Below are 27,374 nucleotides of genomic sequence, written 5' to 3'. Positions count from 1 at the left end.
AATGTTAATAGTGGCAGTAAGCAGTGATTATTAAGTGAAGTTAATTTTAATGTTTTCTGTGAAAACATCTACCTCTGGTGCTCACAGTTGGAATTACAGAAAGAAAAATTCAGGCAAGCCTTTCCCAGCACATGGAAGTCAACATCTGTTTTTATCTTAAACTTGCTTGTAATTCTATTTTGATTTTTTTTGTTCCTGTTTTTAACCGAAAATTTTAATGTTTATTTTTGTAAACCAGAACTTCTGGTTTACTTCTTTCTATTTACAATAAAACAGTATGTACTGTTTGTTAAATATATAGTAAACTATTACATCGTGAAATAAGAAATTGAAACTCTAAATATAATAATACTGTTCCCCAAACTGTATCCCATGACCCTGATTGCAAACTACAGCACTAAATCAGGAACCGTGGGAAGTAGCTGTTCTGGTGACTTCCAGCCACTCTGTTAACCGAGTAGCAGTGCTCCTGAAATCCACAGGGGTTTTAAACCTGTTTGTTTGGGTTAATTGGAGTAGTGCATAGCTTCACCTGGGTTCAGTGGAAATGGCCTTGGTCCAGTATATCTGAAGGAGAGTCTCCACCCCCATCGTTCTACCCGGACACTGAGGTCCAGCACCGAGGGCGTTCTGGCAATTCCCCCACTGCGAGAAGCCAAGTTACAGGGAACCAGGCAGAGGGCCTTCTCGGTAGTGGCACCTGCCCTGTGGAACACCCTCCTACCAGATGTCAAAGAGAACAACAACTACCAGGCTTTTAGAAGACATCTAAAGGCAGCCCTGTTTCGGGAAGCTTTTAATGTTTGATGTATTATAGTGTTTTAATATTATTTTGGAAGCTGGGGAGGCCCAGCCAGATGGGCAGGGTATAAATAAATAAATTATTATTATTATTATTATTATTATTATTATTATTATTATTATTAATCATCCTGCCATTTGACTTCAGCCTGCTGTTGTATCTTTGTTACTAAATCTTTAGAATGTGTTTTTGTTACTCTGAAGTCTTCCCTTTGGGAAAGACATTTAGTAAACCTGATCAGTTCAGATTAATACAGAGTCAAAAGCACAATTGTGGCAAAGAATTTCAAGCTAAGATTTTGTCTGATACGTTAGTTTCACCATACTGCTACTGCATGTCATCAAAGTAAACACACCTGCAATCCAAGAATGATAAAGTGGATTTTTAGTTAACATTAGTCAGAAAAGAGGAGTTTGCTTTTGTGAAAAACACACCAATGATATTGTCCTACGAAGCTGATATATGACTGCAGTCTCACATTTGGTTAAGTTTGGAATATTGAAACACAGGAAGTCAGATCACTGGTCCATTCAGCTCAGTATTTGTCCACCCTGATTGGTAGTGGTGGCTCTAATGGATTTCAGATAGGGGACATTTTCAGACCTACCTGGAGATTGAACGGGAGATCTTCTGCATGCAAAGCAGACGCTCTGTCATTGAGCTATGCCTCCTCACATTGGCTTCATGTGTGAAAGAGCACTTAATCTTTTCCCATTTTCTCTTGTTTCTCTCTCTCTCTCCCCCCCCCCCCCCCATCCTTGACAGTCTAGATCAGTGTTTCCCAACCTTGGGGCTCCAGCTGTTTTTGAACTACAATTCCCATCATCCCTGACCACTGGTCTTGCTAGCTAGGGATGATGGGAGTTGTAGGCCAAAAACAGCTGGAGGCCCAAGGTTGGGAAACACTGGTCTAGATGACACTTTGACCTTGACAGCCTAGATCAGGCATCCCCAACCTGCGGCCTTCCAGGTGTTTTGGCCTACAACTCCCATGATCCCTAGCTAACAGGACCAGTGGCCAGGGATGATGGGAATTGTAGTCCAAAACATCTGGAGGGCCGAAGGTTGGGGATGCCTGGCGTAGATGGCAGCATTCTCACCATTGCACATTTAAGATGGCTAATCTTTTCCAGTGTGTGTGCGTGCTTGTGTGCATTTGCATTAGGAATCCTTGTGAAAAAATCTAAAAGTTTGATGCTCTTTGTGACTGGTGAAATAAGACACTCAAGTTTGAGGGTCAATCTCTGCATTAATATGTTTCCTATTTTTTGTAGTTTAAAAATACTTACGGTTTACATAAAATACTTTTCTTACTATGTGGTTTTGTGCTAGTCAGTTTTTCCCTCGCATCACCTATGAAAGCAAAAGCTTTGAAAGAGCTCTCTGACCTTTAGAACAGATAAATTTCTATTTCCTTTCAAAGTCGAGAAGAGAAACTGCATTACAAAAGCACCAACTTGCATGTCTGAAAGCTTCAAGCTCCCACAACTGAGCCCTGTATGGACACTGCACTGAGGCAAACTGTACGAGGACTCTGTGACAAAAAAGCTTGATTAATTTTCTGCTAGTCTGAAATTACCATCTGTGTATCTAGTGTTGTTTCCAAAATAGATCTCTCAAATTCCTCATCCTTGATCTGCCAAGAAAATAATTTATTGGCCTTTTCACCTCGTTCATATACAAGCGCACTTGAGTGTAGCAAATGCTTACAGATCTGATTTTCAGACAATTTGTTACATTCCATCCAGAAACCATTTATGAATGATCAAATATTAGAAAAGATTTTACACTAGGGCAAATAAGTTAAGTGTTTCACTCTCTGCAAAATGTTATTGGTTTCTGGACTGTATCCTTTCTGCACCTTTTTTCCTCTTCATTACTGGGTTACCACAGAGAGCCAAGAGGCTGCTTGTAGACTCACAATAGGGCAACTGATCTGAGGGAGCTGGTTGTATGCAGTTTTCAGCTAGGAGGTGAAATGGTGTCACACTGACACATCTGAGGAATGGTAACAAGCAGCCAGTTTACCATGCAGGTAGTTTGATTGGCCATCACACAGCAGACAGTTTGTAGTTACCCTTAGCATTCATGTTTTAGTTAGAAAACTAATCTTACTTTTTCCTGCCCTGCAACACATCTGAAATGTGATGTACCTTGTGCCATTTTCTGCCTCTCATTACTTTAAGTTCACCAAACAGAATTCTCCCTTGTTTGTGAATGAAATAAATAATCTGGTTGAATTAGGAGGATGCTTCTAGTCTAGCATCCTTTTTCCAATAGGGACCACCTAGGTGTTTATGATAAATATATGTTAAGTGTAATTGTTTAATTGACACTGAAACGGAGAATGCCTGAATGTATATTACTGAAGGCTTTAACATGGTGATTTTCCATGGAGCTATATTGAAGTCAAGGATAGGGCTTTGAGCTCCTTGATGGGTTGATAATTGTTATTGTTGTTCTATGCTAGCTAACACATTTGTATTTAACCTTAGATAACACAAGAGGTAGTGAATTGCAATTTTCTCTGTCTTGGAAGGGTTGTGGCTGAGGCTCTGTGGGAGTATGATGCCTCTCCAGGAGCTCAGCAACCTTAGGAGCTGGAGTTCAGGCTAATGGAGCCTGTGAGGGGGAGAACTGTGTTTATAAGTTTTGATAAGTTATTTTATTTCTAAAAAGATGTTGTGCTTGGATAACCATATGTTTTATGATTTTTTTTGGATGTATCTTTGATGTTTTTGTTCTGTTTTGAAGAAAGTTCTGCAAGTAAAGTTTTGAATCAAACAAATGGGTCTAGACAATTCCCCCCCCCCAAAAGGAGTCAGTTTTTATGCATCCAGTCACTTCAGGCTGCGCAATATTAATATCTGCAATATCATATAAGCGGAGCATGTGGTCATGAATTGAAAGGGTATACGATATGATGTAAACACGTTTGTCGGTTGTCTGTGACCCCACCACATCTTAATCATTCCACTGACAAGTCTGCCAGCAGAGTGTTTCATCAGTGTATCTGAGGTGTTATACTGCTGCCATGATGGATATACCAGAAGATCTTATGTTCTGCTGCTGTAGTGGAACTTTTGTTTAAAAAAATCTGTGTCCCTTCAGCTGGTACACTTTGACTCATAGATTGTTCAGAGACACCCCAATCTAATGAATGTTTACTTAGAAATTTCCAAGTAGGTGGGCACAGGATTGTAGCCACAGGCTTGCGGAAAAATAAAATTGTTGTCTTGAATGCTGCTTTGACTCTAGGGAACTGGTTGCTGAATTTGCTCCAAGATGCTTACACACATTCCTGTTTGTTGAAAACAATACATTTCTAATTAGATTACTATACAAACAGTATAGTATATGTCCCCAGTGTTCTTTTTTGCAGAGCAAACTGAAGTTTTCGCAGCTCAGAAGGAAGAAGGAACACAGTGATAGTTTAGCAATAGAGGTTAACATATTACCTTTTATTCTGAAGCCAACATGTATTGTCTAAACCTGGCTCAGGCAGAGCTAAGCTTCCCTCTCTATTGTAAATATATCATGACACTTTTGATTTGGATTATGTGAACTAGGTCAAGGGGAAATATCTAGATATTATGGATTCAAGCATGCCAATAAAGCCTTTGTCTGTTTCCAAGGCAAACACCCATACAAGATTACACATTTTGTTGTTCTGTTGACATTTCTATTGTTGCCTTTTTAATTGTCTGATCTTAAACAAATGAATCATGCTACTCTTTATTAATGCTGCAAAATCTTCTACATAATTTCCCTCTCAGTAAGAATTCCACAAGAGACAGCTCAGATTATAATTGCACTGCATAATAAACAAGTAAAGCCAATTATGAATCTATGCTGCTGTCAAACTCTTGACCCATGTCCCTTTTGTGCATTGCCATTTCCTTGAGGGCTCAGAGTGCTAGACATGGCAACAGACTGACAGCCCCATCTTGGGCAGACTTAGCACCTCATACCCATGGAAACCAAGGCACCTAACTCAGCACAGGATCAGGCTGCGAGTGAAATGCTTTCCATTTATACCAAGGTACAAGAAGCCACTATTTGCAACCAGGAGACAGGTCGATAAAGATTTAATTAGAAAATTAAGATTTAATTAAGAAAAAGATTTAATTAGGATTTATTAGAAAGTGTTTTCAGTATCTAGCAAGAGTAAATAACTGATCAATAGATGGCCCTTTCTACAATAATGAAATAGAAAAAATGTGTCCTACTCTCCATCTCTACAGGCATGATTCCTATGAATACCATAATACATTTCTGATGCTTTATCAGAAACAAATGCATAGAATCTGTACATGTGAACAGCTAGTGCTCTTAAGATATATATTTCATATCATGTTTTAACACCATAACTGTTCTATTAACCAACCTTTTGATATTTTTCCACTTCAGATATGCATTGATAGCTCAGTAAGCTTTTATTTCACAGAGGCATGGTAACATTATAATCAGAAAGCTACCTTTTGGTATATGCTCCCTGAGCAACAATGAAGTGGGCTGGCTGATGATTGGAGCACAGGTGGGATAAGTCCCAATATGAATTTGATGAAACACAAGTACAACCACAATGCATGTGACAGTGGCAGTGGCAAAAAGAGCGCATACTTCTCTGTTTCGATTGTGTTTTTAGTGAATTGTCCAGCAGAGCTTTTTAGTATGGTAAATTAGCTGATAGGGACGACTCAAAAGCCTGCTGTTAAGAGATTTGCAAAGGGTGAAATCACTTGGCTCTGTGCCAAACTTTATGTCACAATTAGTGCAGGTCCATTGGAGGGCCTTCAAGCACCAACTAGTTGCAGCCTGCAGGACACTTGTAGAAGTCAGGGTAGCAGCATGCTCTCTATTTCTGTCCATCATGGCTGATAAACTCCAGGAGGTGATTGACTGAATAGGACCAGGGAATGGTCAACACAGCACTACATGTGGGACTTACGCCCACTACCCTGAAAGAGGCAGGATGTGGTGACTCCTGAAGTGGCCCTCTCTGGATCTGCTCAGACTCTAAATCTTCACTTCCTGGGCAAGATGGCTGAAAGGGTGGTGTTGGAAGCTGCCCAATACAGTACTCTTCAGGAATGACTCAGGAAGGTTGAAGCTGAGATACTGTTTTTCAGAGCTCTGTTCCTACCTGAAGGATCAGTGCCAAAAAGTAGCATTAGGGCACTGTTACTTGGCTCATAGTTTTTGGGCTGTGGAGTCCTATGCTATTTAACATTTATTTGTATGAAACCATTGGAAGCAGTCATCTAAGGATCTGGAGCACTGTGTCACCAGCACATTAATAATGCAGCTCTAGCTGTCTATTTCATTTGAATCAGGAAAGGCTATGAAGGTGTTGGACCCATGCCTGGGAACTGTGATGGGCTGCATGGGTGCAACCGCCCTGCCCCCCAGCAGCTGAGTCCTGATAAGATGGATGTGTGTGGGTGATTCCCATATCCTAGAATTAGGCAGACAACCTGTTCTGGGAGGGAAGAAGGTTTATAGTTTGCAAATACTCCTGGATTCCACTCTCTTAATAGAGTGTCCCAAGGGGCTTCTGTGGTTAATTAGCTGAGAACCACTGAACAACTGATAAGAAATTTTAAAGCTCTAACCTAGTAATCCGGTGCAATTGGAGTGCAAATGTTCCACTAACAAAGTTTTATTTCTTGCTAACCGGGAATAATAAATATTAAATTTAGGGGAAATGGAACCTGCAATGCCAGTGTGAAGGTCAATTATATTTCAGAAGCAATACTGCATACTGGATACTGACCGGAAGTGACCCTTTTCTGTTGCATAATTAATGAAACAAAAAATATATGGATAGCAATTGCAAGTTTGTGTGAGACACACACACACGCTTCAAATTAACTTAGTGGGGCTTACTTACAAGTGAACATGAATAAGATCAGGCTGCCACTTCCTTTACATACTGTAATAAAATTACAACTAAGGTTAACTTTGTAATTCACAATCTGAACCACAAGAGGGCACCAAACAAATATGCAGTGACAATACTGTAAAAGTTAACACTAAAAAGTATGCTGGTACCTACATAATAAGGCAACAACCTGAGCATTCAGGAAATAAATTATTGCAGGATGGTTTGCAAGAAAACCCCCACAAAAAAGCTTAATAAAACAACAGTAAAACAACAGAAATTGATAAATGAAAATTGGTGAACAGAAGTTTCACAGTATTTATCTATTTATTTAAACCGTATACAGCCCTTCATCCAAAGATCACAGAGCAGTTCACAACATAAAGATACAAAATGAGAACACAAAATACATAACAAAACGAACAAACCAATACCCCCCTCAAATACATTAAAAAGCCTATTGTTTAATCAGCCAAAGGCCTTGTTATAGAGAAATATTTTTGCCTGGTGCAATGGATGAGCCTCACCCTGGGAAAACCTCCTTCAAGGTGTTTCCCTTGCTGATCAATGTGTCTCCTATGCCTGGTAGGTATGTGTTTGATGGTGTTTGCAGATGTTTGAATTGTGCCCACCATTTACAGTGGTACCTCGGGTTACAGATGCTTCAGATTACAGATTCCGCTAATGCAGAAATATTACCTCGGGTTAAGAACTTTGCTTCAGGATGAGAACAGAAATCGTGCTCTGGCGACGCAGCAGCAGGAGGCCCCATTAGCTAAAGTGGTGCTTGAGTTTAAGAACAGTTTCAGGTTAAGAACGGACCTCTGGAACGAATTAAGTACATAACCAGAGGTACCACTGTATATGTAATTTTGGGTTTTTCTGAACATTGATTTCTTCTCCCCTCCCAGCTTGTCCAGGTACAGGAAACAGTGACTGTTCTGCTGATGCTTATGTTCCCGAGTATAGCAGTGCTTAGGGTTTTTGGTTTTTTTAGTATGGTTTTTAGTATGGAATAACATGGTACAATTTTTGGAAAGCTGTCCAACCTCCTTTGTCCATTTAAAATATATTGGCCTTCTCAACAACCCTCTAGTTGCTTTCTCTCTTGTGTGTCTGTGCAGCTAGATCACCTAGGAAAGGAACAGGGACCTTTAGTCCTCTCAATTTGGTCACTCCTGAATCATATCATGAGGCACACTGGTGGGCCTGCTGCTGTACGACGCCGCTTCTCCTCACATCTCTGGCAGTAGCAGATAACTTCTCCAGCCCCACCGGGGGCACCTTTTGCCCTGCTTCGCTGACTTCCAGGTTTTGGTGAAATCTCGCCAGAAGCCGCTTCTCCCATGGTAGGGGGACCCTCCCACCAGAAACTGCTGCTGCTTCCGCTTCTCCTCACTTCTCCAGCCCCCACATCACTAGAGAAGTGAGGAGAAGCAATAGGATTCTGCCGCCTGAGGTGCCTCGAGGGGGGTCCGGCCCCGGCCGTAAGGAAAGCTTAGCTTCGCATACGTGGCGCCAAGTACGCGCACGAGACCAACCGCTTAGCGGGTGACGTGGCATCGCTCAACGGCTTCTCCGTGTCCTCGTGACTTGCGTGGGGGGGGGGGTAAGGCGCGCCTTCGGGAAGTCGCGAGCAGGAGGTTTTTCTCGTGACTGCGGGCCGGAAGATTTCGGGCGTGAAGGGCCTCGTTGCCGTGGCAACGGCGGCGCCTGGAGGCAGGCCGGAGAAAGTTCCCCTAGGCCGCTCTTCCCCGCCCCTCTCGGCGACCACGTGACTATCCTCCGGCAGCCGCTCTTCCTTCAGCTTCCGGGGAAGAGACGGATCGCGAGGGAACCGGAGGCGGGGGGAGTAGTTGTGGTAGTAGTAGTAGTAACGGCGCGCGGGCATGTCGACCAACAATGTCGGCTACAACGAGCAGGCCGGGGACACTCAGCCCGAGGTGGGCCAGGAAGCGACACCCACCGCCGCCGCCTCCTCCTCCTCTGCCTCGACGGCCTTCGGGCTCTTCAGCAGCGACACCAAGAAGTAAGTAAGGAACGGCCGGAGGCGGGGTGAGGCGCGGCTGGGGCGGCCGGGGGCTGGGCTTCCTCTCCTCAGGGAAGTAAGTGCAGGCGCTGCTTCCTTCGAAGAGACCAGGCGCTCAGCCGCCCGTGGGTCTCTCTTCCCCTCGCTTCCCCACCCCAAATCCTATTAACAACTTCGGGGTCCTGAATACTGTTCTTTGTGAAACTTACTGCAAAGCGGGGGTTGTGCCGTTATGAGTTGCTCTGCGACTTTGTGTGACGTTGGGAGTTGGTCCCTAATAAAGTTACTGCCTTGCGGTTGCTTTCAGAGCTCAGTTGTTTTTTCCTTGCAGATCAACACGGCTGCTTCGGATTTTCTTTTTATGCCTTGAATTGTGGAGTAAGGGAGCAGTCCGAATTCTTCCTACTAACGTGGTAAAAAGTTGTATACAGCATATCAATGCAAGGGAAGTAATAAATGACTGTAAGGAGAAGTGCCCCTTGAGAGCAGCATGAGAAACGCCTCAGGGACCCCTCCTTTCAGTTTTATGCACTTTATGCTGCAATCCTGAAAGCACGAGGGAGTAAGTCACAGCGAAGTTGGTAGCGATTTCCTTCTGTGTAAACATTCAAACTCTTGTTCTCCTGGAGACACTGATAGCTTTGAAATCAGGGAGACACTGGCGGAAGTTATGTTGAGGGTGGGATTGGATCACAAGGTTATTTTTGATTCTTCAGTTAAGTTGGATTGGCCACAGTGGAGAGACTGGATAAACCTTTGATTCATGCTTGATGAAGGGGGTATTATTTCATATTACCGCTCATACTGGCCCATGGACTCTTTATATTGCCGTTTCAGCTTGCCAATATTGGTAACATTTCATATTTGTTGATGGGGCAGAGGTGACAATATGCTTCCTCCCCTTTTAAATTTGATTATGTGGTGCTCTGTTCCCACGAGATCTTGGATAGCCTCTTAATGGTCTTCAAGTGTCCATTGTTTTAACAAATGTTAAAATTGAAATAAATTGTACTGGGAACCCTTTATTTAGAAGACAATATTAATAAATCATAAATTCTGCTATTTGTAACTTAACACAATACATTTCCCAGTAAAAACAAGTGCCACATGTAGAATATCTAATTTTGCTGGTTATAGCTTGATAATACTACTTCGTGTGCATGTGTGTGTACAAGTGAGTGATTAGTCTATACTCTTGAAACATTGTAAGTTAGAAAGGTTTTGAGTTCAATAAGGTTGCTAGTCAGTGCTGTTAATTTATTTAAACAAAACAGAAGAAAATACTTTTTAAAGTTGAAGTTCAAACCATTTATAAACCTAGATGTATAATAGAACAGAATTATTTATACTTAATTTAAATCATGTAATTGAGTAATTTTGTTAGCTTTCTCTTTTGATAGGGTTCCTTCCTTTGCTGCTTTACACATACAGACCTGAACATGTGCCTTGGGAATAAGTCTTATGTAGTAATGTGTCATGTTCACAGAACCTTGCTTTCACAGAAGTGGAAACATAAACCCTAATCTGCTTTCACTTCTAACTAGTCTCCTACCTACAGTATGCTGTTTGTGTGCCATTATTTATTTTACCTCTCAGACATAGTACTGCCTATTTTCAGTCTTCTGTGGCATGGCAAGCTACTTTGAATCATGTATCCATAAAAGTGAGAAATTACTTTTACGACAAAGAGATTCTCATCTTGTAGTGTCAGCACCAGTGTCTTAACTTTAACTAGGGAACAGGTATTGTGGTTTACATTTTATTTGCTAATAACACAAATTGGGTGTTTGTTTCTTTATTAGAGAATCCTAACACTCCCTAAATATACAGAAGTAGAAACACAAAAAATAACACTAAAATATTCACTAACAGAACCAACCATAATGCTAAAAAGTCCAGTTTAGTAAAATACCTAACACCAGTAAAAAGATTAAAATTAATAAATGTACGGTAAGTTAATGTAATTCTGAAAACATAATTTGATAGCTTGCTGCCAACCATCCAGAAGTGTAGGCCTGGGGCTAGACACACTTTGTTAAACAGCATTGTGTCCTCTTTTAACTTTATATAGCAGATATGGGAGAAGCAAGTCAGAATTGGGATTGCAGCAAAGAGGGAGGGTTTTCCAGCCTATTCCTTCCACACTATAGTTCTGATAAAAATCTCTCCTCCCAGCTACTATTTGCATCAAGAAAGAATCTGCCATCCAATGAAAGCAGCTTTGTGTATGTGTGTTCATGTTCAAATTTATTGAAGTGCTTTAAAAAACAACCCTGCCTTGGTTTTGGTCTTGATTTTTCTCCCCCACTACCCCAAAGCTGCTGTTTATTTTCTTAAAAAAATCATGGCATTCCAAACAAGTTGTGTTAATTTTATATTTAGTTTGGCCGTAATACTTTGTAAGAAGAATATCTAATGTGGCCCTATGGTTTATATGATAAATTGAGATGAGATGAGCCGTTAATAAACTTGATTACCGAAGAACATGGAATTGGAATATTGTATAGGTTGAAAGTTCTCAAAAATGCCATTTTGAGTTGGCAGATCTTGCAGGTAAATCTAAGGTCTTGAAGAGCTTTTACAGCAGGAGGCACATGGAGTCTCACAATTCATTTGTTATGTAATCTGTATTGGCAATCTTGTTTAAGTTGGCATTTAATTACCAAATAAGATTTCATTACATTCTGTAAATTGGGAAGTGTGGTTAAAACGTAATTGTGTTGCTTGTTGTTCGTAATCTAGTTGTTTCCTTTCTTTATATCCAATAAAATGTATCATTGCAATTTGGCATTTTCAAAGAGGCACTGTTGCAAGTGAAATATTTGCTTCTGAAACTTTGGAGTTTATAGAGAAGAATTTTTTTTTAAAAGCACACCTTAGTCATTATGATCTTTCAAGGCAATTTTAGATTGTATTGTGAAACAGAATTTAAAATGAAACGCTTATTGTAACTTAATTTTAGATTGCTGATAGCTCAGTTTCAGTTATTTGACTACTACAGTGGTGCCCCGCAAGACGAATGCCTCGCTAAATGAAAAACCCGCAAGACGAAAGGGTTTTCCGATTTTTTAGCGGCTTCGCAAGACGAATTTCCCTATGGGCTTGCTTCGCAAGACGAAAGCCCATAGGGAAATCTCCGGGGACAGCGGGGAAGCGCAGCGCGCCTTCTCCTCTGTTCCTGGACCTGTCCTAAGGCTTGCGGTGGGAGGTCCGGGAACAGAGGACAAGGCGCGAAGGGCTTCTCCTCTGTTCCCGGGGCTTGCGGTCGGAGGAGGGTTTTTCCTCCCCACCGCCAACATTCAGAAGGCTGTTCTGAAGGCTGGCAGTGGGAAGAAAAGCGCTGCGCACCTTCCCCTCTGTTCCCGGACCTGTCTTGAAGACTTGCGGTGGGAGGAAGGTTTTCCTCCCCACCGCCAACATTCAGAAGGCTGTTCTGAAGGCTGGCAGTGGGAAGAAAAGCCCTTCTCCCCCCAGCCTTCAGAAGAGTTCCCGCCTAGGCTGCGGATAGCAGCCTGCTGCCCCACGCGAGGGGCGCTCTTAAGCAGAGCGCCCCTCGCGCGGGGCAGCAGGCTGCTATCCGCAGCTTGGAGAGCCCTCTGGACCTCTTCTGAAGGCGGGTGGGGGGCAAAAGTCTTTGTCCCCCCTGCCTGCCTTCCCGGGGGATTTTAAAATGCTGGCGGGCGGCAGCGCTGCCGCCCGCCAGCATTTTAAGATCGCCCCGGACAGCGGAGAAGTCCTCCGCTGTCCCGGGGTTTTTAAAATGCTGGCGGGCGGCAGCGAAGGCTTCGCTGCCGCCCGCCAGCATTTTAAAATCACCCCCGGGAAGGGGGGGGAAGCAAAGACTTTCGCCCCCCCGTCGGCCTTCAGAAGAGGTCGGGGGACAGACTGTCCCCAAACCTGGTCTGAAGGCGGTTTCCATAGGAACGCATTGATTGATTTTCAATGCATTCCTATGGGAAACCGTGCTTCGCAAGACGAAAAACTCGCAAGACGAAAAGACTTGCGGAACGAATTAATTTCGTCTTGCGAGGCGAGGCACCACTGTATTGGGGAGCTCTCTGAGGACTCATTGGCTGAGAAACCAGACCACCCATGCAAGGGGACCTGGGATCTCCCTGTTCCCAACAGTGAGTCCTTTGACCACAGAGGTAATGGGGGTCCTGCAATGGCCTGTCCTAGAAGCTGCAGTGCTCCCAGAAGTGTTGGTAAGCATGAAAGGAAGGGTGGGCAACTGCTCATGCCTCCCTCCCCCCCCCCAGGATGCTGCCATTTACCCCAGAGTGACTCACCTGGCTAGGTCAGGCTCTGGGGCCAACCTGCAGTCCCCATGTTCTCCCACTTCCTACAGGCCCATTAGGGTCCTCAGGTGGTGGATTTCCCTGGCTTTAGAAAGGGGACACTCCTTCAGGGCGCAGCCATAGGTGCAGATAATGACAGATGCGACCCTCTTGGTGTGTGGACCCCACACAGAAGATCAGTATGTCCAAGAAACCTGATCCAAGGAGGAAGCCAAATAACTCATAAGTTGGTTGGAACTCGGAGCACTCAGACTGGCCCTCTTCCACTCTGAGAGGGTGGTGGAGGGCAAGCACAGGCTGATCCTTTCCAACAGCATTGCCACCAAGGCATATATATGTAAAGAAGGTGAAAGCAAGTCACAGGCTCTCATGCAAGAGGCAACCAGCCTCCTCTCCTGGGTGGAACAGTATCTAGAATCCCTATCAGCAGAGCACGTAGCGGGTGCCCCCAACACTTGAGCAGACTGGGTCAGCCACCTGCAGACAGAGTGGATCCTTCATCCATAGATGTTCTAGCAAATAGCGGATTGCTTTGGCCTTCCAAGAGTAGACATTGTTGCTAGTCCAGAAAATGGAAAGGCGGTGTTCTCCTGGTTCAGGACCCAAGGAGCAATGGGCATGGATACCCTGACGTGGCTGGGTGGGGCTTTTATATACCTTTACTCCCATGGTCCTAATCCAGAGATTTCTCACGTGAGTCAGATCCGCTCCAGGGGAGATTATTGTAGTAGCTCCCTTCTGACCAAGGAGAGCCTTGTTCGCAGAACTCATGGCAAATTCATGAGTTCCTACTCAACAGGAAGGATCTGCTGTTGTAGGGTGAGGTCCATCACCCAGCTCAGATTGGCTACAACTCTACACCTGGCTTTTGAGGGAGAGGGCCTAAGGCAGGGGTCAGAAAACATTTTCATCAGTGGGCCAGTCCACTGTCCCTCAGACCTTGTGGGGGGCCGGACTATATTTTTTTTGGGGGGGATGAACGAATTCCTATGCCCCGCAAATAACCCAGAGATGCATTTTAAATAAAAGCACACATTCTACTCATGTAAAACACCAGGCAGACCCGCAAATAACCCAGAGATGCATTTTAAATAAAAGGACGTATTCTACTCATGTGAAACTCAGATGTATAAGCTAATTCCCAAATGGCACCTTAAATCTAGGTTATGTTTGCCGCAACAGTACGGCTCTGTGCCATTCCCCACCCCAATGACTTTTAAAATTATGATCCATTTCGTTTCTATACCGCTTTATATTTTAAACAAAATCTCTCAGAGCAGTTTACAACACATTAAAACATCAAATAAAACAATCCAGAGTAAAACAAATTCAAGTGTATCATGATATGCGTGCGCACACACAATATGCAGAAATCACAATGTTGGAAAACTGAAGCAAGCCCATGTTTCTCTCAATTCCTGCAGCCCCTATAATGGCTGGCTCAGCTCTCCCCTGCCTCCTGCAGGGGGCAGCGAATCACAAGAGCAGGTGCCAGCAAAAACCACAATGCGGAAATATCCACGAAGCCAGCCAATGCCTCTACATAGCTCCATCCTTATTTCAGACATTGTGATATATTGGTATATCTCAATGTTTAGCTTGTGATATATTACAATGGTGAAAACCAGATATTGCCCAGCCCTACGGGGGGGGGGGAGAAAGTGGGGTGCCTTAGGAGTTGACAGAGACAGAGAGAACGGAGTGACAGAAGGGCCACATGTGCACATAGACATGCAAACTGAGATCCAGTAAAATGAATTATCATTAAATTGCATGCTTTTTCATGGGTTCCCTCCCCACACATCATCAAATTATGGTTCATATCTGTTTATGCTTCAATGACCGAAACATAAAATTCACAGATCATGTGAATTCACAGACCATGGTGCAGAAATACAGTTCCAAGTTATAGATACTCATAATTTTTACATGGGATCCCCTAAAAATGTCATCAAATTATTGGTCACCTCTGTGTTCATATATATATGTTGGGTAATTTGTTGTGGTTTAGTTGCCATCCTGTGCAAAAATCATTGGAGCCAAGATTCCATCCAAGCACCAAATCTGTAGGGTGGTTGTTTTCTTTTCTGTGCTGTCTATCAGTGATGCTGTTTTGGGGGAACTCTGTGTCAAGAGGAACTGTTTTAATTCTGCTGAATCTGACTTTTACCCATACCCTTTGGGAAAAGCAAAGTAGTGTGTGCACTTTCTGTCTGGGGGGACAGAAGAAGCATCCAGAGAAGGTGATGCCATGGTATACATTCAAAATTATAAATATGTCCACAGGCCTAAAAGGTTGTCAATTGCTGCCCTACATCCTTGAAGATAAGTGTGTAATGATTGGATTGCATTGAAAAGCAAGAGCGTTTCTAGAACTTGAACCAGAGTTGAAGAACGTCATCAAACTATTCAGTATGCAGTACTTCTAACAAATACTTTGATTGCTAGAACTAGACCAACCATGTCAGGAACACAGAAATGAATAGCAAGGCTTGTTCACCTGAGGGTAGAGTGATATGATGAGAAAGCAATGGTTCAGATCTCTTGATAGAATTGAAAATTCGTTTTAATGTCTGAATAGTATTGATAGAAGTTCCCTTAATCAAGATGTAATCTGGCCATTTAAACCAAGAACCACAAGCTTTATAAAAGATCCAGATGTCAATAGCTCATACTGATCCTTAATGTAAAGTTTATTTGATTGGAATATCTTTAGGAAGAGACGTACAAAATATTTTAATGTTCAGATGATTTAAGGTGGAATAATTTTCTGATTTTACAGATATTTTGGAATGTTTCTCATACAAGAGTGTTTATTCTTGCCAGCAGTTACTACTCTGATTCCAAATTAAACGTGTTCTGTCATATTCAAATGTGTGAATTTTATAAAAGCCTTTCTGTTCCTTACCTTTGGAAACTGCATCTTAACAGCAACAGTAAAAATTAAATCTTTAACCAAATGTCAAAATTTGGAGGCATATTATATGGAAAGTGCATACTGGTAGGTAGAATATGTGAACATTTCAACAGATGGCAAAATTTAGAAGAATAGTGTTCAACTTCATGAATTTGCATCTTTAGACTAGATTCCTGCCAAACAAAATGTGATTGTAATTTATTGGAGCCTTTTTCCTTTTCAGAGTACATGTGTACTAGCAAATGCAGCAGGGTAGCAAACTGCCTTTGAGTTTTGCAAATGGCTCCTTTGCTGAGAATGGATTGAAGATGGTGTTTCAGTACAATACTGATTCCTGAGTTTAATGCTGAAAGAGACTGAATAACTTACTTCTGTTGTAATACAGGATTTATATATAGAATCATTTAGTTTAGTGCACACTGGGCATACATATCTTATTTAAAAGTTATGGAAATGTATTAGAAATAAATGATTGGATTTATTTTAGAGTAGTCTAGCCCCAATATTTATATGTGATGCATATACTGGTTCACTGGCATGTTTACCATCAGGGCCATCTGTTAGTATGGCACTGTGCCTCCTACTATAGTAGTATGCCAGTTTCATTAGGCACACAAGCCAGAAAGGATGAATGGTTTGGATGGAATATCCTATAAAGTAAGTCCTTAATGAATTTTTGAGCTAATAAATCTGTGTGGTCCAATCTGAGTCTCAAACTGTGGCACAATATTAGCAAATAGTACAAAATGATAGAAAATGTCTGTGATCTGATGTGTGGGTAGTATTAAGGTGTGTCTCAGATGAGGTTCTAACTGGACAATCCTAATGTATTGAGGAACTAGGATTGTCCACATTGTGCCTCCATGTCCATGGATTAGATCAGGCTTCCTCAACCTCGGCCCTCCAGATGTTTTGAGAGTACAATTCCCATCATCCCTGACCACTGGTCCTGCTAGCTAGGGATCATGGGAGTTGTAGGCCAAAAACATCTGGAGGGCCAAGTTTGAGGAAACCTGGATTAGATAATAGAATCACAGAACTGTAGAGTTGAAAGGGACTCTAAGGACCAACCCCAGCAGTGCATAGGTCAATGTGTATGCACTGACATTCCAACATCATGTGAATAGGCACCTGCTCATTCAGTGAGGTTTTCCCTTCCTTTCTTCTTCCACACACAAAATCTACTTCAGGGGATATGGGGACCCTCCAGAGCATATTTTAGGGAAGCGCAGGGTGCTAGAGGGGCAGAATATAAACCAGAAGACCCATTGCAAGCTGACATCCATGGCACAAGTGGGTGGGTATCACTGGATGTCACTCATGGAGTCCAGTGTGTATAGGTTTATACCACCTGTTTATCTTAGAAAAATCTGTGGCGCAAACCTGCAAGTTATGTTGCTTACGATACAGGAACATCACGGTCCTTTAGGTCAGTGGTTAACTGAAGAGAGGGATCTGCAGAATTAGAAGGGGGTCCCTGAGCGTCAACTAACCTGACCCCCTGCAATTCCTGGCAGGCAGCCGCCCCCTGCTCAGCAGTCACCAAGGAGCTCTGGGAAGAGAGGTGTTGCCAAGTCCCACCCACCCATCAGCTGGCCACACACCATGTCTCCGCTGGGCCTGTGCTGTGTCACAGCCTCCGCATAGCCCAGCAGTTCTGCTCTGCCTCCTGTCACCATTGCCCCTTCTCTCAAAGGGGCACTACCGCTAAGCTAAACCTCCCATTCTACGTCACTGCCGGCCCGCCAATCAAAAGATGGGGCCTCAAAACATAGTGGTGGGTTTCAAGTGTCCACCTGGCCTCCTCCCCCCATGTACCCTTGTATTAGCAGCACTCATTTGCTGTTGAGGGGAGAGGGGACAAGCAACTAACCAGCAAGGGATGGAAGCTCCTCTTCTGGATGGGATAGCAGAAGAGCTGTTGAAGGCAGTAACAGTTACTTATCCAACAAGTCTTGGATACTGTAGTACTTAAGTGTTTTTTTAGAGGAGGAGGAGTAGTGAACCTTTTTGGCTGTGCTGGCATTGTGGGAATGCCTCCCGTCTGTCACATGATGTCCCCTCCTATTTTAAACTCCTGATATTGAAGATTTAAAAGAGGACCATGGAGAGACTTGTGAAAACTTTAAGACAACCCTATTTCCTTTAAGATACCCCCTTCTGTTTGAGCCTATGAGGGCTTAGATGGGAAAGAGGTGGGCTCTCATAAAACCCTTTGAAAAGGGGCTGTTGGAAGAAGCTGACCCCCTTCTTAAAACACTAGAAGGAGTGGGCAGGGTGGAGCCTCCAGAGCAGATCTTGGGGGTGGGGGAAAGGAGGATAGGATGATGTTCTATTGTGCAGGCCTAAATCTGGTAGTTAAACAGATCTGCTTTGAGTTCTAGCACCTTTATTATTCTCTAGAAACAATGATTTCTGTTTCTTCGACCAATTATTTGTGTAAAAAATATTTGCATGTTTTGGAACTGTGTTTTCCTCTTCAAGCACAGATTTCCAGAGTAAACATAACACAAAAATACTTTGCATGCTGTTATATGCAAGTGTTGTTGGATACCTATGATTAGCTGTCAACCTGTTAATTGGTTGAGTGATTGCCAATAATAGTTTATAATAGATTATAATAACTTTTCCTCTTAGTGATGAAGAATATCTGGGATACTAATCTCTCACCTGTAATTGTAAGTTATAGTATGTTGGTCCTCCCCACCCCCCCGTACAAGAAGCGAATCCATAAAAATACATTTTCTTTATAAAAAAGGTATAACTTGAGTTGATGGACCTGGTTTGCAAGTTACTACTTTTAGTTTTTCTATCTTAATCAACAAAATACTGTTTTATCTTCGTATGTCTTCTCTACTTTTTGTTTGCTATGTTCCCTCCCCGCAGAGGATAATCAGATTCTGCAGTTAAGTAAAATGGGATAGATTCAGACATGCCCTTCCATGAATAGAAATGACTTTGATTCAGCAAACATCGGGGTGGGAATAGGAATCTCACCCCCTTCTTTCCCTTGCATTGCCTCACACCAATATGCTATTTCAGAGGATTCCTCATTCTATGACAGCATTTTTTGACTGGCTTTTCATTCTTTCTCAAGCATTGCATCTAAAGAAATCTTTTATTTTTACCAAGAGGTGGTTGTTGTTTAGTCCGACTCTTTGTGACCCCATGGACCAGAGCACGCCAGGCATTCCTGTCTTCCACTGCCTCCTGCAGTTTGGTCAAACTCATGTTCGTAGCTTCGAGAACACTGTCCAACCATCTTGTCCTCTGTTGTCCCCTTCTCCTTGTGCCCTCAATCTTTCCCAACATCAGGGTCTTTTCCATGGAGTCTTCTCTTCTCATGAGGTGGCCAAAGTATTGGAGTCTCAGCTTTATCTCTTGACTCCCTACTTTAGCATTCCAATCCCCTATAATGAGAATAACATCCGTCTTTGGTGTCATTTCTAGAAGGTGTTGTAAGTCTTCATAGAATTGGTCAGTTTGTTTATTCAGTACCGGTAGTTGGTGCATAAACGTGGATTACTGTGATGTTAAAAGGTCTGCCTTGGACTCGTACTGAGATCATTCTATCATTTTTGAGATTGCATCCCACTTTTTTGTTGACTATGAGAGCCACTCCAATTTTTTTACGGGATTCTTGCCCACAGTAGTAGATATGATGGTCATCCAAACTGAATTCGCCCATTCCCGTCCATTTTAGTTCACTGATGCCCAGGATGTCAATATTTATTCTTGCCATCTCATTTTTGACCAGATCCAACTTACCAAGGTTCATGGCTCTTACATTCCAGGTTCCTATGCAATATTTTTCTTTATAGCATTGGACTTTCCTTTCGCTTCCAGGCGTATCCGCAACTGAGCAACCTTTCGGCTTTGGCCCAGCCGCTTCATCAGCTCTGAATCTCATTGTACTTGTCCTCCGCTCTTCCTCAGTAGCATGTTGGATGCCTTCCAACCTGAGGGGTTCATCTTCCAGTGTCATAACTTTTATATGCATGTTGACTTTGTCCATAGAGTTTTCTTGGCAGGGATACTGAAGTGGCTTGCCAGTTCCTGGTCCAGGTGGATCATGTTTGGTCAAAACTCTCCACTATGACCTGTCCATCTTGGGTGACCCTGCACGGCATAGTTCATAGCGTCTCTGAGTTACTCAAGCCCCTTCGCCACGACAAGGCAGTGATCTATGAAGAGGTAGTTGTCCAAATAAAGCATCTTTTAAAAAGCTGAATCCAGACAAAGTGGAAGTGCCGTATTTTTCGCCCCATAGGACACATCGCCCTATAGGACGCACCTAGTTTTTTTGGGGGGGGGAGAAATAAAGGGAAAAAATTATTTTTTTCCCCCCCGGCACGGGGCTGGTGCTGGGGAAGCCCGAGCTTCCCCTGACCCCAGCCCCCAGAACAGCTGAAGAGGCTTTGAAATGCAGGCAGCTCTGTGCGACCCTTCGGAGGGCGGCGCGGCTTGGCGCCGGGCTCCGGAGGGTCACGCAGAGCTGCGCGGACCCTGGGAGCGCAGGCAGCTCTGCGTGACCTTCCGGAGACCGGCACTGCTTGGTGCGACCCTGCGCGAAAGCCTGTATCTGCCCCATAGGATGCACCCACATTTCCCCTTCATTTTTGGAGGGGAAAAAGTGTGTCCTATAGGGCGAAAAATACGGTACTGTTTCTTAGGGGTTCTGCTAATTTTGGAGTGGGCATCCTATATTGGATAAGGCTGCAGCAGTTCTTGAGATTGATGCCCAGGTAGTGCTAGTGGGCCAATAATGCCTTTTTCCAGCTGTGTCTTATATACTAGCTAGTAGCACCTTAAAGACCAACACACGAAAGCTCATACCAAGAACTAACTTAAAGACCTTAAAGACCATGCACACGAAAGCTCATACCAAGAACTAACTTAGTTGGTCTTTAAGGTGCTACTGGAAGGAATTTTTTTGTTTTGACTATGGCAGACCAACACGGCTACCTATCTGTAACCTATATACTAGCTGTATCTTTTCCTGGGACAGCCAGACCTCTAGTCACTTCCGGTTTAAATTACTATAATATGTTTTATATAATGGCCTGCCCTTGGTGCCAATTTGGAAAATTCAGCTGATTCAGAATATGGTTGCCTACATGGCACATCTTATCTCACTAAAAACTTTTATCTGTTTCTCTTGCTAAAATTTGCTTCCAGGTCCAGTTTGAAGCATTTTTTTTTTTAAAGTCTTAAATAATCTGGAACCAGAGTTACTCTCCTTCTCCAGGAGCTCTGTTGCACTTTAGAGGCCTTTTTCCAGTATCTCTGGTGCACCACAGGTGGCAAGTTGGTCGCATAGAAACAGCCTCATCCGCTGTGGCACCAAGAATTCTGAAGGGTCTCCCTAAAAAGGCATGTCTCTCTAAATTTGTATTTCTGAAGGATGTTTAGAATGTTTAAGGATGAGCAGCAGCTTACAATGGTTATTGCTGCTGGTTTTGTTCTTAGGGCTCTGTTTTACTGTTCAGGGAAGTTTTTAATATGTGACATTTTAGTGTATTTTTCATCTTTGTTGGAAGCCGCCCAAATAATAAATTGCTGTTATTATTATTACAATAAATTATATAAATAAAATAAATTTGTTAGTGCTGAATATGGTAATGTCGGAATCATGCCACAAGATGTCACTCAAACAGCTGTGGTATAAAGTGATGGCAGAAAGTGTGCTTTGAAGCTTGAAATATTTTATACACATTGTGAATATGTTTTGAAAATGTACACACTGGGGCATATCCCAAGGGTGAGGGTTGGCATTAATTATATTTTATAAGTTTAGAATCATGCTTTGTTTAATCTGTGTAGCATTGCTGCAAGCTATCAATACTTTGGCAGAATGCTATTTTTATTGCATAAATAAAATGCCAAACCTTATTTGGGGTGTGGGGAAATATTTTTAGTGCAGTAAGTGTAAAAGATGTAAATAACACTGTGATTCTCCAGGTCTGTTAGTGAAGAGTCCCTGTGCTGGTTGTGACATTCTTTTGACATGCCTAACATTTAGAAAATAGTTGAACGTACAAATGTTCATTGAAATTAATTGTTTCTGTGCTGACTTGTAGTCAGTTGGTGCCATTTTTAGTAGCTTAGTTTCACAAAGGGAATGTCTGGGTTTAAAGAGAAAGACCAGAAAGGCATGGAGCCTTTGGCAGTAATAACACTGCCAATATAATAACCAGAGTTTAGGCTTGAATATGCCCCAATCCTAACCATTATTCTACTGTAGCTAAGTTTTGCTAGCAAGGCTAATAATAATAATAATATAAATGAATAAATAAATAAATACATAAATGAATGAATAAATGAATGAATAATTTATACCCCGCCTATCTGGCTGGGTTTCCCCAGCCACTCTGGGCGGCTTCCAACAAAAGATTTAAAATATATTAAAACATCAGACATAAAAAACTTCCCTAAATAGGGTTGCCTTCAGTTGTCTTCTAAACGTCATATAGTTGTTTATTTCTTTGACATCTGATGGGAGGGCATTTCACAGGGTGCACGGCACTACCAAGAAGGCCCTCTGCCTGGTTCACTGTAGCTTCACTTCTCATAGTGCGGGAACCACAAGAAGGCCCTCAGAGCTGGATCTCAGTGTCTGGGCTGAACGTTGGGGGTGGAGACGCTCCTTCAGGTAGATAGTGCCGAGGCTGTTAGGGCTTTAAAAGTCAGCACCAACACTTTGAATTGCACTCGGAAACGTACTGGGAGCCAGTGTATGGTCTCGGCGGCCGCTCCCTGTCACCAGTCTAGCTGCCACATTCTGGATTAGTTGTAGTTTCCGGGTCACCTTCAAAGGTAGTCCCACGTAGAATGTGTTGCAGTAGTCCAAGTGGGAGATAACTAGAGCATGCATCACTCTGGCAAGACAGTCCACGGGCAGGTAGGGTCTCAGTCTGCGTACCAGATGGAGCTGATAAACAGCTGCCCTGGACACAGAACTGACCTGTGCCTCCATGGACAGCTGTGAGTCCAAAATGACTCCCAGGTTGCGCAGCTGCTCCTTCAGAGGGACAGTTGCCCCATTCAGGATCAGGGAGTCCCCCACACCCTGCCCCCCCCCAAACAGTACTTGTGTCTTGTCAGCATTCAACCTCATTCTGTTAGCTGCCATCCATCCTCCAACTGCCTTCAGGCACTCGCCAAGGACCTTCACCGCCTTCACTGGTTCCGATTTGAAAAAGAGGTAGAGCTGGGTATCATACGCATACTGATGGACACCCAGCCCAAGCCCCCGATGATCTCTCCCAGCAGCTTCGTGTAGATGTTTAAAAGCATTGATGAGAGGACGGAACCATGACGCACCCCACAAGCCCAGGGGTCTGAACATTCATCCCCACCACCACTTTTTGAACATAACCCAGGAGGAAGGAGTGGAACCACTGTATAACAGTGCCTCCAGCTCCCAGTTCCTCTAGACCAGCGGTTCTCAACTTGTGGGTCCTCAGATTTTGTTGGACTACAACTCCCATCATCCCTGAGCTCTGGCCTTGCTAGCTAGAGGTGATGGGAGTTGTAGTTCAACAACATCTGGCGACCCACAGGTTGAGAAAGGCTGCTCTAGATGGTCTAGAACAGGGGTCAGCAAACTTTTTGGGCAGGGGGCCAGTCCACTGTCCCTCAGACCTTAATGGGGGGGCTGGACTATATTTTGAAAAAAATAATAATGAACAAATTCCTATGCCCCACAAATAACCCAGATATGTGTTTTAAATAAAAGGACACACTCTACTCATGTAAAAACACGCTGATTCCCGGACCGTCCACGGGCCGATTTAGAAGGCAATTGGGCCACATCCGGCCCCTGGGCCTTAGTTTGCATACCCATGGTCTAGAACGATGTTATGGTCGATTGTATCAAAGGCTGCTGAGAGATCCAGCAGAACTAGGAAATAGCTTTCACCTTTGTCCCTAGCCTGCTGGAGATCATCAACCAGTGCGACCTAGGCAGTTTCAGTCCCATGATGAGGCCTGAATCCTGATTGCAAGGGTTCCGAATGGTCCACATCCCCCAGGCATGCTTGCCCAAGAATGGAAGATTTGAGACTGGGTGATAGTTGGCATATTGGCCAGGCCTAAAGATGTTTTTTTAAGAAGCGGTTTAATGACTGCCTCTTTCAGTGGGTCTGAGAAAACTCCCTCACAGAGGGAAGCATTCAACACCCCACAGAGCCCATTGCCCAGCCCTTCCCGGCTCACTTTTATTAGCCAGGATGGGCGAGGATCAAGGAGACAGGTGGTTAGTTTCACTCGTCCAAGTGAAAGCTGTGTTACTGACTATAGTTAGTTCAACTGTGAACTAGTGCTATGGTTAATACTGGGAAGGGAGCAGGGAGGTAGGCCACAGCCTTCTCTAGGTTTCTCCTCCTCTAGAGCAGATGTTTTGCATGCAAAAGGCCCCAGGTTTAATCTCCAGGTAGGACTTGGAAGGATTCCTGCCTGAAACCCCAGAGAGCTGCTGCCAGACAGTGTTGACATTACTGAGCTAAATGGACCAATAGTCTCAAAGCTTTCACTGTTCTTACTATTATATTTATATAGCCACACATCAACAAACATCCCTTGGACGGCTTTCAATAATAATTAAAACAAACAATAATGGGGAGGGATCCTTTCTTTGCAAAGAAGTAGCATAAAATAATTTATGACCCATATTTAAAGTGCAGTTCCTCCCGGAGCTGCTTGACTACCATTCACTTGAGTGCACACACCAGCCACTGCCATGTCTGGGTTGAGTCTGTTTATTCAAGCTCATCCATTTCATTGCTGCATTAATCCCTCATTTAGGATGTTCATAATTTTGTGCATTTTGATAGAAAAAAGTGAGTGAGCTGAGTGTTGTCTGCATGCCGGTGAGATGAATAGGTGGGTTTTTCAATTGACACTGAAAACATGTAATGGTCAGTGCCAACCTTATGTGAGAGTGGAGGGAATTCCAAAATTAGCACACTTCTAATGAGAATGTCCTCTACTGCAGTGGTTCCCAATTAGCTAAGTACTGCAGAACTCCTTTTGAAAATTTTGATATCTCTTAGTTTTTTGTTTTGTGAATAGTGTTTTGGACACCTTCGGTTAAATAGACGTCCAGTTCAGAACCACTGCTCTACTGCATACATGTTTGGCTACAAACTCCAGTGTTTACGTTCTAAATTAATTAATTATTTTAAGAGAGTATCATTAATAAAGCTAGATATTGTTTGGCTTATGTGTCTGGAAAATACAAAGAGACAACAAGTAATCAAGCTGTTTTCAGTGTTCATGGCTACTTTGCCATGCAGATCCCTTGGAATACTTTACCTCTTTGGTTTCTGATCCTACTTTTCTTCATCCTACTTTTAAGTTGCACTGGACTCCAAAGTTCTACTTATCCATACCTATCTAGTCTCTCATCTCCTACTCCAATTTCATCTCCAACATCTTGCATATAGCAGCTTTTTAGAATTCAAATGGCTTCCAATCCAGTGTAAATTAGGTCTTCAACTATGAAGAGAACCTGAAATCTAATTTTCGTTTAGTTTGGCCCTTTGTCAGAAAGGTAATATTTATAAAGAGGCTTCGGAAACAAGACCAAAATCATATAATTTTGCATTGATTTTTAGAATTCAGCATAGACATTATGAGAGATCTGTTGCATGTGATTTCATTTTTACAGCTTTATAAAATTCCTGGTATGTTCCATAATTCTTGTTAAGCTAAAGCAAGCAGGCAATATAATAAGATTGTTTGTTGAAGTTGGCTGGTAAGATGTATTTCTGTAAAAGGAAATGACCTTTTATACAGTAGGCATTTTCTTCAAGTGAAGGGAGTGGGTATCCTGTTACCTCATAGGTTTTTTCAAACCACACTGCAATCTTGATCCTGATAAGTAGGTCTGGTTACCAGTGCAATTAATTCTTTTTTCTGAGTTAGAAGAAGTGGAGCAAGACTCTTCGTTGGCTAAAATGAGTAGTTCTAGTTGCAATATTAGATTTATTCTTGAAAAAGCAGCATCCCTAGACGTTACCTTAAAACCAGATCGTAGTATAGAAGAGAGTGGGATTATTAGTACTTTTGAGCCATGTGAGGAAAACCTTGTTTTGTAAGTATTGGTAAACTTCCTGTTGCTCACCTGTCTTTTGTGATCTACTTTTCATACAGTGCAGAATGACTAATAATCAATATTATACTGTGAATGTTATATTTTAACTATCTGAGCCGTAACAATGTACTGTTATTGTGCACTAAAAATAACTCCTCCTTATTTAATTGAGCACGTCACCAAGAGGCTTAGATCAGCACTGAAGTGCTGTTTAGTACAAGCTAAATTAATTCCTTTATTTTTAGGCAAGAATTTGTTTGAAGTAGCAATTCATATTCTGTTGTTCTAAATCTCTTACAGAATTTTTTTTAATGCTTTTTAAGGATAACATAGAAAATGCCACAATTTTTAATGAAGTGATAATTCCTGCATTTTTCGTACTTCTTATCTCATTGATAATGATATGCAGAGGCGAAATCAGCTCAAACATAAATGTAATAGCAAACTGGCCTCCAAAGTGTGTGTAGTATTTGTTCATCTAATCTTATAGTGGGCTAACTGATTTGGGATAGTACCTGGAATACTTTCTAAACAGAGTAGCCAGAATCCTAAAAGATCTGACACCTTGAACAAGTTGCAGAAAATATATTTGAGCTTTTCATATAGCAGTTCCACATGGTAAATTTCATTTAAAAGTGAGAAACTTCACAGAATGTTAAGGAAATTAGGGGATGAGGGAAGTTTTGTTTTTAAAGAAACTCATGCAAGTCTTTGGTCTCAGCCTAAACTAAGTCTTTGGATCCTGGCCTAAATAAATGTACCACTATATGTTCTTAGAGGGACATGGCCTTGTTTCCTCGGTGAAGAAGAGATTGGCAGTTTAAAAAAACCTCTTCTTGTCACCTTCTTCCCTCCCCAGTAGTATCTCTTTTTTTCTGTTAATATGTGAGTGCAACAGTGATTGTCTAAATGTTACATAGACTCGCATTAAAGGGTATTTTCAACTTATTTTATGTTACTAAAAAGAGAGAAGGCTTCCCACATACTATTTCTTATGAATTTCAGCTATCCCAGTGTGTACCTAGATGAAGAAGAAAAAAATTACCCACAGTTACCACATTGAGACAATTCGTTGTTCTTTCTTTCACATTTTCTTTGGAAACATTGTAAAAATTAAGCCAGTCCGTGTCTTGAAAAATGCTAACTTGGAGTTAGGTCTCCACCACCAGTATACTCTTGTGTATATTTTTAAGCCAAACTTTGATTGCCACATTTGGTAAAATCAATAGCAATTACAATTCATAAAGTGTTTGATTGTTAGTATGAGATTTTCTTTGAAATGATTCCAATAGCTAGACACCCCAAACAAAATGTTCCTCCCATACTGCTACTTAACTTGATTATCCTC

The 27,374-nt window shown here is 42.5% G+C and overlaps 1 protein-coding gene across 3 annotated transcripts in view; it reads left to right on the top strand.

The window, feature by feature from the left end:
• The window catches only part of AP3B1 (adaptor related protein complex 3 subunit beta 1), a 149,861-nt gene that overhangs the window by 8,487 nt on the left and 114,000 nt on the right, over positions 1 to 27,374 (top strand). Inside the window, exon 1 of one of the 3 annotated variants that reach the window (XM_083703426.1) lies at positions 7,469 to 8,715. The exons of 1 other annotated variant lie outside the window; for it this stretch is intronic. In XM_083703426.1, the coding sequence (XP_083559552.1) occupies positions 8,576 to 8,715 (140 nt within the window). In that variant the 5' untranslated portion in view covers positions 7,469 to 8,575. Of the gene's footprint in view, positions 1 to 7,468; positions 8,716 to 9,025; positions 9,129 to 27,374 lie in introns of those variants that run through there. One more of the 3 variants, XM_083703428.1, reaches the window with a different exon arrangement.

This window comes from Podarcis gaigeae, assembly GCF_964106915.1.
Source record: "Podarcis gaigeae genome assembly, chromosome: 11".
Lineage (NCBI taxonomy): Eukaryota > Metazoa > Chordata > Lepidosauria > Squamata > Lacertidae > Podarcis > Podarcis gaigeae.
The sequence above is the reverse complement of the archived record's forward strand: the minus strand, read 5'-3'. Positions and strand labels throughout refer to the sequence as shown.